Consider the following 13,228-nt stretch of genomic DNA (forward strand, 5'->3'; position numbering starts at 1 on the left):
AAAATTTCATGTGCAGTTTTTTTAAACACCTTTTTATGGCATTAAAAAAAATATACTGTATGTGGTAAAACGGATGCAAAAATATCAGATTATGGTCTTAACTCAATTCTGACTAAATATGTACAGTGGGGGAAATAAGTATTTGACCCCTTGCTGATTTTGCAGGTTTGCCCACTTACAAAGAATGCAAAAATCTACAATTTTAATCATATGTACATTCTAACAGTGAAAGACAGAATCCCAAAGAAAATTCCAGAAAATCACATCATATGAATTTATTAAAATTGATAACCATCTGATGAGGAAAAACAAGTATTTGACCCCTGGACAAACAGCAAGTATTCTGGCTCTACAAGCCAGTTAGTCTTTCTTTAAGACACAGCCCCAATCCGAACCAATTATCTACATCAAATACACCTGCCTCACCTCGTTACCTGTATAAAAGACACCTGTCAACACCCAAACAACCAGCATCCAACATCACCACCATGGGCAAGACCAAAAGAGCTTTCTAACATCAGGGACAAGATTGTTGATCTGCACAAGGCTGGGATGGGCTACAAGAGAATCGGAAAGCAACTTGGAGAGAAAAGATCAACTGTCGGTGCAGTTATCAGGAAATGGAAGAAGCACCACACCACCGCCAACCTCCCTCGGTCTGGGCCTCCACACAAGATCTTGCCTCGTGGGGTGTCCCTGATCATGCGAACGGTGAGGAATCATCCCAAAACCACAAGGGGGGGAACTGATGAATCAACTGAAGGCAGCTGGGACCACAGTTACAAAAAGAAACGGTTGGTAACACACTTGTCATGGATTGAAATCCTGCAGCGCACGCAAGGTCCCCCTGCTCAAGAAGAAACATGTACAGGCCCGCATGAAGTTCGCCATTCACCACCTGGACGACTCAGAAGAGGCCTGGAAGAAGGTGATGTGGTCAGATGAGACCAAAATAGAACTTTTGGCCTCAACTCAACTCGTCGTGTTTGGAGGGCAAAGAACACAGAGTACAACCCAAAGAACACCATCCCCACCGTCAAGCATGGTGGTGGCAACATCATGCTTTGGGGTGCTTTTCAACGGGACAACTCCATCGTATTGAGGGGAGGATGGACGGGGCCATGTTTGGAATTCTGGACCGACATCTCCTTCCCTCAGTGAGAGAGCTGAAGATGGGTCGAGGATGGGTGTTTCAGCACGACAACGACCCTAAGCACACCGCCAAAGCAACAAAAGAGTGGCTGAAGAAGAAGCACATCAAGGTTCTGGAGTGGCCTAGCCAGTCTCCAGACCTGAATCCGATTGAAAATCTTTGGAGGGAGCTTAATTCGAGTTGCCAGGCGACAACCTCGAACCTGAATGATTTGGAGGCTGTCTGCAGGGAGGAGGGGCCAACATCCCTGCCGAAATGTGCACAAACCTTGTCACCAACTATAAAAACCGTTTGACATCTGTGCTGGCCAATAATGGCTTTTCTACAAAATATTAACATGCTGTTTGTCCAGGGGGTCAAATACTTGTTTTTCCTCATCAGATGGTTATCAATTTTAATAAATTCATATGATGTGATTTTCTGGAATTTTCTTTGGGATTCTGTCTTTCACTGTTAGAATGTACATATGATTAAAATTGTAGATTTTTGCATTCTTTGTAAGTGGGCAAACCTGCAAAATCAGCAAGGGGTCAAATACTTATTTCCCCCACTGTAGTTATTGTGTTTTGGCTTTGTAGGTCAGTACAGACAAAATACAAAAACAGAAATAACTGACCAAAGTAAATATTGGGTCAACCCACCTCTTGAAGAGGCATTGGCCATCAGCAGATATAAACTTTCCTTTAACAGTGGTCTAAAAGCTTCTGAGTAACTGAAGCCTCACTCATCTATTTATTAGCTGTTGTTTCCTTGCTCTCGCTGATGCACCCAGACAATGGACAATTAAAAAAAACTGGCTTGTTTATTGGAATTAATGTCGGTGTTTGGGCGTAGCTCGTAGCTGCATTGTCAAATCCAGTCTGGAGACATTTTGTATGTCATCTCCCTCAATTTTCTCTGTCCTTACATTTCTGAGTCTGTTCCTCTGCTGTACTCAAATAAGGCCAGAATGGAGAAAAGGTAATCAACAGAATAGTGACTAAAGGAAGTCAAATACCTAGCATGCCAGATAGACCATGATAAAGAGTTAACGGGTCAAATCGCTACTAAAAAACAAGTATTACATCACCAATTGAACATTAACTAGCAACTGTATATTTATTCATGTTGCTGTTTGTCCGCTGGACGCACAAGTAGGCAAATGCTTGCTAACATGTCAGCAAGAAGCACTTCATAAACAGATAGTATATCAATGTTCTGGTGCTGTGAGTGTGTCTGTTTTTTCGTTTAGGGACAGAGGTCAGCAAACATGGATATGACATGAAGCCAGCACATTTGTTTCAAGAAACATCAAACTAAGGCTGTGTTTATCAGTGTTTGTGACTCACCTACTGCAATGTGTTCCCTCAGGGGAGCCGGTGACTGTGTACCGGCTGGAGGAGAGCTCTCCAAACACTATCAACAACAGCATGTCTTCCTGGGCCCAGCGGGGCCTCTGTGCCAAAATAGAGTTTCTTAGCAAGGAGGAGATGGGCGGAGGACTCAGACGGGCCCTCAAGGTGCTCTGCACTTGGTCAGAGTATGACATCCTGAAACCAGGACATCTGTATATAGTCAAATCATTCCTTCCTGAGGTGGTCCAAACCTGGCAGAGCATCTACAAGGAGGACACTGTGCTGCACCTTTGTCTCAGGGTAGGGAGCACAGACACACAGTAGACCCCACTTCCTGTAAGATGTTACGCATATTGTTGGGCTCTACCAAACAGGCTTCACAGACCCGTTCTTATCTTTAGTTAGATATGTGTTGCTGTGGTTTTAACGCTTTTCTAAGGGTATAATAAGGGTCTGCCTTGTTAGATGAGAAAGTTATTGCTATAAAAGATAAACCTAGATAACTGACTATGACAAAAACATTCAAACCACAAAGATGCTAAAGAATCTCTATTTGTGGCAATATTTTAAAAGGCTGTATTTTAAATGCCGTTTATCTGTGCCACCCAGGAAATTCAACAACAACGAGCTGCCCAGAAGCTGACATTTGCCTTCAACCAAATCAGGCCAAAGACGCTTCCTTATTCGCCGAGGTAAGCGGGCATGCAGGAGGGTTGGCAGAACACAGACCCAGAAATCACATATCTTAAAACTTAAACTTAATTTCATGTCTTGATATGTTTTTGTATGATTAAAGATTCTATGCACTGCCAGGTCGCACATTTTGCTTAGCTCATTGTGGTTTGGCAAGGCCAGATCAGCATTTGCTTGCTTGTTCTATCAAGTAGGCTGCACAAGTGATTCACACATCAACACAAACTCATTTCCTGCACCTAACTTGATGAACGTGTTTCCAGTCTTTGTGCTAATCTAACTGTTCATTATAAGGCCACATCCAGCTGTAAGACAGACTTGGGAGTGCTATTGATCTTTCCATTTAATCGGCAAGAAAGCAAACTATTCCTTTTTAAAGGCAACCTATGCCATTATCTGATCGAGGTTTGTTTTCAAATTAATAATTCATATTTCCTTTTTTCACACCTCTAAATGCATGATAGGGAGTCACTGTAGAAACAGTGCAGTTTTTAAGACATCATTCTATCTTCACCGTTAAAGCCTCAAATTAAATGAACTAAGGAGACTTTTGCTGGAACATTTAGGAGGATTTTAGTTGTTTAAAGGATCCTTTTCTGTGGGCCATCACCCTGAGTCCTTCGTGTGTTCAGGTTTCTGGAGGTGTTTCTGCTCTACTGTCACTCTGCCGGACAGTGGTTTGCTATAGAAGAGTGCATTACTGGGGAGTTCAGGAAGTTCAACAACAACAACGGAGATGAGATCGTCCCCACCAACCTCCTGGAGGAAACCATGCTGGCCTTCAGCCACTGGACCTACGAGTACACCCGTGGAGAGCTGCTGGTGCTCGACCTGCAGGGTAAAAACTTGCAACACACTTACACATCGCCACACCGGATCCATTAAAATGCACTCACGGTTTTTGTTGTATTGTTGTTAATCAGTCATGTATATGGGAGTTGTAGTTCCTCTGTTTCCTGCATGTGACACATGTATTTACATTACTGTCCTTTCTTCATTGACTTAGCTAATGATGTGTGTCTGTGTCTGTGTCTGTGTGTGTGTCTGTGTGTGTGTGTGTGTAGGGGTTGGAGAGATTCTGACCGATCCATCAGTTATAAAGAGCGGTGAGAAGGGGTAAGTGAGCTCTCTCAAATTGTCACATGGGTCATTCACCTTTTTAGAATTATTTTTTAGCTTTTTGTTGCTCAATATTGTAAAGCTGAAACAATTAATTGATTAGTTGATAATAAATCTGATATTGTCTAGTTCCAGCTTCTCACTTTTCCTTTTTGTTTTTTCCTTTTGTTTCGTCATATGTGATAATAAATTACATTTTTTGGGGTTTTGACTGAATTCTTTTCTTCTTTTTTTTTAACAAAGGCACCTTTGACGTAAAGAAATTGTGACAGCCATTTTTCACTATTTTCTGACATTTTATACTGTAGACCAAATGTTTGAGAAAATAATCATCAGGTTATTTAACAAAAAAAATCATTGCTAGCAGCCCTACAGTTTCTTATCTGCTGTTTTTTTTTCTAGTCATTTTGCACTAAATGACCACTGTGTGACTCTTGCAGATCCTATGATATGATATTTGGACCTGCCAACCTGGGGGATGATGCCATAAGGAACTTCCGAGCAAAACACCACTGCAACTCCTGTTGTCGGAAACTCAAACTTCCGGGTGAGGCATATTGATTAGCTGCTGTTCAGTATTTTTTAACTAAATGACACCACAAATGTGCTCAAAATCTTCAAACTTCAAGGCAGCATTTGGGGAATTTAGATCCCCTCCATATGTGTTCTAAGACATAAAATTACTGTGCTTTCAATATTAATTATGTCTGATGTGTTTCCACAAAAAAGTTCAATTAACTAGTTATAATTTCTTGATTAAAGAAATGAACACCTAACTCCTTCCTCATTGAAAAATCAAGAATCTAAAATCATTTAAACCTAGAACACAAGCAAATTTAAGACTGTTTAAGGCCTATAATCTTAGACTTAAGACCAGCGGAAACATGCTTTTGAAAGATAAAATATTTATAAGCAGGTCTTAATTTTCCTATGTCCATGCAAGGCTACCTCTAATGCTAATTTTTTGATATTCCGTGGTGTTGTAGTTCTTTCTTTCGCTGGTCCAAATATAATTTCGCTGTATCACGACTACAAATGAGACCGACGTGCAACTTATATTGCAGCCAATCAGCTTTTGTGTTATTGGCTTGTGTCTCTTTCGGATGTACCACAGACATTAAATGGATTTTATTCTTCAGTTTAAGTTTAGCGATGCTTGGCTTGAAAAAGCTGAATTTAGGGCTTAGTTGATAAAGGGCCTAAATTTCATTCATAATGTTCTTAAAATGGTCTGTAAAAGTCTTAAACCTAGAAAAACTGAAAAGTTGAACTGCATCACTCTAAAGCCCATTCTCGGTGTAGGTGCACTGGAGGTTTAAGTTTCCACATCACATTTGTGTTATTTTTGTACTGGGCAGGCTTCCAGAGAAGATCTGATGTCAAAATCATGCTCACACACATCTTGAGTTGAGCACAGAGAAACTTTCCTTCTTCAACAGATGAATTTGAAAATCACTTTTTTATAGTGTCAAACTCTGCCTATACATCATCCTGCACAGTGAAAATCAAACATCCGAGTGATGGAGGAATGAGCAAAAAACATTTTTGACCACAGGGGTTACAAACACAAATCTAACATCATATATAAATTATAATCTGTTGTAACATGTTGACTTTTTTTCCTCCTCCTTCCAGATCTAAAGCGGAATGATTACACTCCAGATAAGGTGACGTTCCCACAAGAAGACCCTTCCAACCCAGGGGGCGGCGTCAAAGATTCTCGCCAATCAATGAGGGTGATGCTGTGATGGGTTTAAAGCAAGAGAGTGAGTGAATGGTCACAAGGAGACACCGTTCTGTTTGATTTCAGTCAAAGCCAAGGAGCAGAGAGGCTTTCCCAATCAACTGGAAGAATCACACTTGTGTTTCCATGGAAGCCAGTGCATGCAGACTGTCGTGTTTTTTTTACTTTTTTTGATCCCGCCAAATGCTGTGTCAAACACAATTCAACCATCTTAACCTTTTGTTTTTTTAGTACATTTTTTTTTTTTTTTTTTTTTATTTATATATATATATATATATATATATATATATATATATATATATATATATATATATATATATATATATATATATATATATACAGGTACAATATCATTGCATAGGGTTTATTATTTATTATGAAGTTTGAGAAGTTGCCTTGTTTAAAAAAAAAAAGAAAAAAAAAAAACAAATCTAAGTGCATTGTACATCTGTTACAGCAGCTTCAGAGAGAACAGCCTGCTGATTCAGTCACTGCTACAATGCAGTTTGCCACCAGATCATTTTTTATAAATGTATAAAGAATTGTATCACAACCTTTTGTCTCTTAGTTAATGAACATATACATGAATTAGAAAATCTTGTAAAGTATGGGCAGATTGCAATGCAACTTTTACAGAACAATGTATGTAATTTTATTGTATTGAAAGTGTGTCCACCAAAATATTGCTGATAGTTTTTATTGTTACAAAGGTACTATTGCTATATCTTTGTCATGAACTATTGTATGAGCAAATTACAATCTAGTGTATCTTATAGATACTGTTATCTGGCATGAGCTGAACAGATTGAAATATTTTATTTAGGGGAACTGACAGACATAAGGGTATTACTGTATACATTTTGTACTGGACATCATTTTAAACAAATAAAATGTCAAAAGGCTTTAGCAACATTGCTCAAGTTTTGATGAATGACTGCTTCTAATGTATGGCCAATTATTCAGATTCCAATGTAACGGATATCAAGTAGTGTGCTGTAAAGAAGAAACCACATCCACTCAAATCTGAGATTTTATTCCAAAATTCTGATATTCTGTATAAATACGATCTGAAACTAATCTTTTTGGTTATTATGAAACCCCTTTCACAAATTTCATTTTGGATGTTTTGCTTTTTCTCTGTCACTTATTTCGAATTTGGACTCAATCAATTTGAATACATCACTATTTTGAGATTTTAGATACAAAACGATTATTGGATTAATCTATCTTAAAATATACTTATTGTGTCCACATTGAGGGGTTAACCATGTTTTCGTGTATGAAAACTTCGCAAGCGATGGGCACTGTCACTATTAAGTAGATTTGAATTCAAAATGTTGCCATCGCATTGAGCCCATGATTATCAGCAGAACGTACAGTGTGCCTGCAGAAGGAGACAATGAACAGAGAGACCTCAGATTCCTCGGTTGGACAGCAGCTCCTGGTATTTAAATCCACACACACCAGCCTCTGTTCAGCTGCGTCGGACCAAACTGATAAGAGTGCTCACCTGTGAGATAATGGGATGGTTGAGCTAAGGACACTGTTAGCTAGCTCTTGGCATTTGTACAATCACTTCCCCCCGTTACAATTTATAGGGGAATCTTCTCACAACACAAACTTGTTTATACATTGCAATAGTTAATCGCTGTAATCATCCCTACTGTCCGTGAAGAGATCATTTTACTAGACGTTGTTGTCGGTTAGTTTATCAGTTTGTCTGTTGTGTTTGTCTAGCAGGATGACAGAAAAAGTACTGGCCCAATATATATTCATGAAAGTTTGTGGAAGGGTGTAGCATGGGCAAAGGAAACCCCCATTATATTTTGTAACGTATACACGAATTATGTTTTAATTTCCTTAACATTGCGAAACAGGTCGGAGATCTGCGATCTGCCATTTTAGTTAATGCAATACTGGTGGCCAGGTATGATGCAAACGGCAGACTGTTACCTCCCATTTGGTGTGGTTAATAATAGGCCCAACAATCGTGACTCTGCATTTTAGTCAGCTCATTGTCGGACTGAAAGTTTAGCCTACAGCTCATCAAAAGGCTTGTCCAAAAAGCGGCAGAAACATGACTAGCGTCTTCGTTGAATATTGGTAAGTGTAACTTTATATTGTGCTAATGGAAGTTGTAGGCTACTTAGGACCGACTGTAATAAACGTATTCATTTTTTATTTCAAATTAGTGTGTAACGTTTAGTCTTGTTTGACAGAAATGCAGAAATAGGTCTAGCTACTTTACTTTGCATTGCACCCGGCCGCTTGCGCGTTTCTGTGTGCCAATAGGCTAGTTTATTAATGTGTTTTCCCCCTGGGTTGTTTTGTCTAACAGTGCAGGATGAGGTTATTCCCGCCGCTTCCAGGAACTAGCCCGTGTCGTCGGGCAGGTTCCTGGTGTGAAGGTGACGGGAAAAACAGGGAGGCAAGGTAAGCTGAGTTTTCTTTCATCACTGGTTAGGCTGTGTTTCATTAGAAATACAACTTCCTCTCGTTCACTTCCCCTTGATATTACCCAAGACAGAGAATGTCTAATAAGGGGAGAACTTCCACTCTCGGGAAAAATCCGGGTTGGTACAATAGGGCTAATAGGGAGAGAGATAGGGAGTGAACAGACTTTTTTCCATGTGTTATATAATGTTGGGAATTTAAAAAAAGCACACAAGCTGAACAACAATCTAAGTAAATACGAACTGACATTAGTTACATTAGTCTACAGATTTTTCAGTAACATTTCAAGCTATCAATTAGGTTTTCTTAAACTATCTGCTAACAAGCCAAAACATATTTATTCAATGTATTCATCTTCTCCTTTGGTCACCAATCAGAGTTTTACCGGTTGTAGGCCTTTATTATTATAGGACCTGCCACCAGATGTATTTTCTTGCACCAAATGCATAACTGCAATGCATTGTGGGTGATATCCACCTTTCTAAAATCTTTTCAGTTCCAACCATGTGTCTTTGTTCTAATTGTTGTTATTTGCCAAATATGTCCCAAAAAGTGTTTACACGTCAAAATCTTTCAACATGTTCTGTTTACCTGTTTTTGTTCTCAGGTTTTATTCTATTGACAGGAGTTTATAATGTCCTAACTTTGTCTTTTAGCGGTAAAATACTGCGCCCAGTCTTTGAGATATACCGTTTTTAGTGGTTGTAACTGTTCTTGCAGAAAATATGTGTAAATATAATGAACTACATTAAATGGAATTGGCATAGATGCATTTTAATTTTCGCTGTCTCATACACCCCCACAGGCAGCTTTGAGGTGTCAGTGAATGATAAGCTGGTCTACTCCAAGCTTAAGACGGGATCCTTTCCTAAACCTGATGAGGTTAGTGTGTTAGTGAGATAGATACAGTATCCACTATTTTTTTTCTAAGTGTGTATTTACAGTATGGCATAAAAAGATAAGTAAGTATATAATTAATAATTTGTCTTTCAACTTCTTTCTATTTCTAGTTTTGTGTGTGTGTGTGTGTGTGTGTGTGTGTATATATATGTATGTGTGTGTATGTGTATATATATATATATATATAATCAGGTCATAATAACAGTTGTATCTCAATAACACTATTGTTGTTATTAAATCTAGAAAACTCTTTTTTTGGTATAAAAAGCAGTCACCAAATACTTTCCATGTTGCACTCAATTGCGTTCTTCACAGCAGTGCGGTATACTGTAAGGTATTTTGGTTTGGGCTCCACACCCACATACTTTAGAGAAACCTTACATACGTAATTTAGTTTTTGTTTCGGTATTACATACTATTTTGCAACTGAATTTTCTGTCAACCAAAGTGGCCTGTTGTTCAGGCAGTAAAACACAGGGGGAGTTCCAGGATTAAGTCTTTGTTCACCTTTCTGGCTAACTGATGGGACTGGTGGGACACACATGAATAGAGAGAATACATCAATGAGAAAGCTAACACGCTGATGTTTATAATGTTTACCATGTTCACCATCTTAGTTTACAGTGTTAGCATGCTAACATTTACTAATGAGCACTAATCACAAAGTCAAGCTGTGGCTCATTCAGTCGTAAACTAAAGTATTGGACAGAGTAAAAATGCAAGATGAAAAGTCAGAGGATCACCAAAGTGATTACAATTCATCCTGAGGGGGAATGTGTGTAGCAAATTTCATAGCAATTCATCCATCAATTGTTAAGATATTTCAGTTTGTACAAAAGTGGTGGGCTGACAGATATTGCCATCCCCAGAGCTGCACTGCATGGTTAAAAATAAGTCAACAGACAAGAAAAGTAAACCGTCCTATGTAACAGTTCAAAACTTTTCTTTCAGGTGGTGGAATTGGTGAAGAAGAACATGGGCCAAGGAGGAAAAGCTGGGAAGACCACTTAGTTTTAGAAGATGGAGGCTAAAACTACAGCTGTATTCACACTGTAAGAACAATGGTTTGTTTTTGTATGGCTGCTTATCTGAATACAAAAGTGAATTCAAACATAAACAAAATAAAAATAAAATAAAAACATAATTGTGGACCAAAATCAAAAATCCTTAAAGTCTCACCATCATCCATGAGAAGATCTGACCATATATCTTCACTGTGAATACAGACAAAGATGAGAAGATGATGAGAGCAACGCTCAGGAGCCAGGCACTGGTCTGCTCTTCTGTTTATGAATGTACACACTTAAGATGATGTAGTGTGTACACGATGCAAGTCTAGAAGCTTTTCAGCTAACTGGAGCCTGAGGAACTACTTTCATCATGTCCGTCTGGCATTTAATCATAAATAAAACGTCTTTACAGCTGCATTTATTCAGGAATAGAACATTTAAAAAATGTAACTCTTTATCAAGACATGTATCTTTAGATAACTCCAAAAGTGTCAGGTCTGGGAGATGATTGGGCACACATTTTTAAGAATAGTTTGGCATTTTAGGAAATATGCTTCTTCGCTTTCTTGCCAAGAGTTGGCTAGAAAAGATCGATACCACTCTTATGTTTGCACGATGAGTATGGAGCTATCGCCAGCTTAGCATAAAGACTGGAAGCATAGGGGGAAACAGCTATCCTGGCTCTGTCTCTGTCCTGTCAACACAATCCACCAACCAGCACCTTAACTTGTTATATCTAGTTTGTTTAATCTGTACAAAAATCAGAGCGTAAAAATGGCAATATGCTGTTTGACGGTGGGGGTTATGTGCTGGACTATTTCTTGAATTGGACCAGTAACTTCCTGGAATCTCCAAAACTGGTCCAGGCCAAGAAATAGTCCGGCACATAACCCCTCTGTAAAATGGTGAATTGTAATTTTTACACTTATGGTTTTTGTACAGATCAAACAAGACATACAGCAGCATGTTAATTAGTCAGCTTTAGAGGTTCTATGCAGGTTTTGTTACCTCTGGACATAGCCAGGCTAGCTGTTCCCCCAGTTTCCAGTCTTTATGCTAAGCTAAGCTAACCAGCTGCTGGTTGTAGATGTATATTTACCATACAGACGTTAGAGTGGTATGATGTCGATCACCTCAACTAACTCTCTGCAAGAAAGAAAATAAGCGCCTTTTCAAAAATGTCTTTTTAAGCTTTTTAGCTTTTAATGTTTTGAAAGCACCTTCCATCAACATTCAGGTGTTCATTCAACCATCAGTGCTTGTATTTCAAGATTTAAATGTATACTCTGAAATACTTCATGAACACAGACTCATTCTTTTCTAACAGCTCTATTTAATATCCATACCTGCCATATATGCCTTACCTTTTTAAATATATAAACGGACGATCACCTGGATGGTGTTCGTCCGTTGTCTAATTTGTAATCAATTCCAGCAAAACCTTTTTATATTCCTAAAATGCAATAAAATGTCACTGAAAAAACATTGATGATGTTCACACTTCTTATTTAACAGTGCCACGTTGTTCTGTAATAGAAGGCTACGCAGGGCTGTAGTCAAATTCCACTGTGTGTGGAGACAGTACTGGCTGTGTCACACCGACTGATACGATCGTCCAAAGATCAGCCAGACTTCCTGAACTGTTCCTGCTCACTTGCTCCAGTGTTTTCACCAGATAAAATCGCTATGGGATGGAAACACATACCGTAGCTTCCTGTTTTAACAATTTCATATAATGTTGGTTAGGTTATTGTACTTAAAAAAAACAATTCATATTTTAAATTCTCATCATAGGTTTTAAAACTTGAATCTGCAAAGTAACTATAGGTATCAAATAAAAGTAGTGGAATAAAAAGTAGCCTCTGAAATGTAGTGAAGTAGAAGAATTAATATAGAATTTAATTTCAAAATTGTAATTGTATAGTACTTGAATATGTGTACTTATTTACTTATCATATGTGGAGACTTGATTATGCAATCAGAAAATGTTTTTTTTTTTCAGTGATTATGTCTACCAGGCTACCTTTTATCATCATCATGTCAGCTGTGCTGTGTGAGAACATTGAGCAGTATTGTCTGATATCTGAACCAGCTGGCTGTTGTTGTGTTGGTCAGCCTCGAGGTCACAGAGTTTAACATGTTCCTGAATACCCTGATGGAGTCATCCCACTAGCCTGTCTGTAGCCCTAAGCTTATTGGTTCATAGTGAAAACATAAATCTTTAAAAACGGCTAACCAATTTCCTAAAACAGCTGGGCACTGTAGTTTTTAGCAAACGTTACTCAGACAGGAGCAAAATGGGGTATTTGTTGGATATTATTTTCAGCCAAAGATTAGTAGTATTTGTGGCAGCAGTGTATATGATAAACTACAGTACCCATGTTTATCATAATAAAGGACCTCAATGGTTGGCACAGAGAAATAAATTAGGATCAATCAGGATTTGGATACACAGACAACGTGTTAATAGGGTCAATTCACTGTTGGTTTAGACTTTTCATGTTCATGTTGACAGTAAACACATCAATCCGTTTATGGAATGAAACCATTAAAAGCACATATTGAGGCTCTAAACTTTGGCTCTTTAAGCCCTCTAGATTTAGTTTTAAAGCAGTTACAGAGGACTGCTGGCCATGTAATCTCTGCACCATGTAATCCATAAACGATAATAACAAGAGATTTGTCTGCTGTTTACGACACTGTTAGGGGTTTCCTCAGTAAAGAAAAAACTATCAACAGGAAACACACATCACAAGCTGCCGTGGTTCTCGTTTTCACAAACAATGTGAACTACGCTGTGTGTTGTGACCATAATGGAGAC

At 38.5% G+C, this 13,228-nt stretch overlaps 1 protein-coding gene and 1 long non-coding RNA gene across 4 annotated transcripts in view; both read left to right on the top strand.

Moving 5' to 3' along the window:
* The window catches only part of trpm7 (transient receptor potential cation channel, subfamily M, member 7), a 47,825-nt gene extending 41,545 nt beyond the window's left edge, over window positions 1-6,280 (top strand). For all 3 annotated transcript variants that reach the window (XM_028585567.1, XM_028585645.1, XM_028585724.1), the window contains 6 exons: window positions 2,504-2,787; window positions 3,097-3,179; window positions 3,813-4,018; window positions 4,245-4,296; window positions 4,740-4,846; window positions 5,935-6,280. In XM_028585567.1, the coding sequence (XP_028441368.1) occupies window positions 2,504-2,787; window positions 3,097-3,179; window positions 3,813-4,018; window positions 4,245-4,296; window positions 4,740-4,846; window positions 5,935-6,047 (845 nt within the window). In that variant the 3' untranslated portion in view covers window positions 6,048-6,280. The remainder of the gene's footprint in view (window positions 1-2,503; window positions 2,788-3,096; window positions 3,180-3,812; window positions 4,019-4,244; window positions 4,297-4,739; window positions 4,847-5,934) is intronic.
* Window positions 6,281-7,950: 1,670 nt separating this feature from the next.
* On the top strand, window positions 7,951-11,892 carry LOC114554954 (uncharacterized). The gene is made up of 4 exons (XR_003692498.1): window positions 7,951-8,146; window positions 8,382-8,476; window positions 9,303-9,379; window positions 10,349-11,892. It is a non-coding gene; the product is annotated as an uncharacterized LOC114554954 (long non-coding RNA).
* Window positions 11,893-13,228: the final 1,336 nt, after the last annotated feature.

Source organism: Perca flavescens, chromosome 1 (genome assembly GCF_004354835.1).
Source record: "Perca flavescens isolate YP-PL-M2 chromosome 1, PFLA_1.0, whole genome shotgun sequence".
Classification (NCBI taxonomy): Eukaryota; Metazoa; Chordata; class Actinopteri; order Perciformes; family Percidae; genus Perca; species Perca flavescens.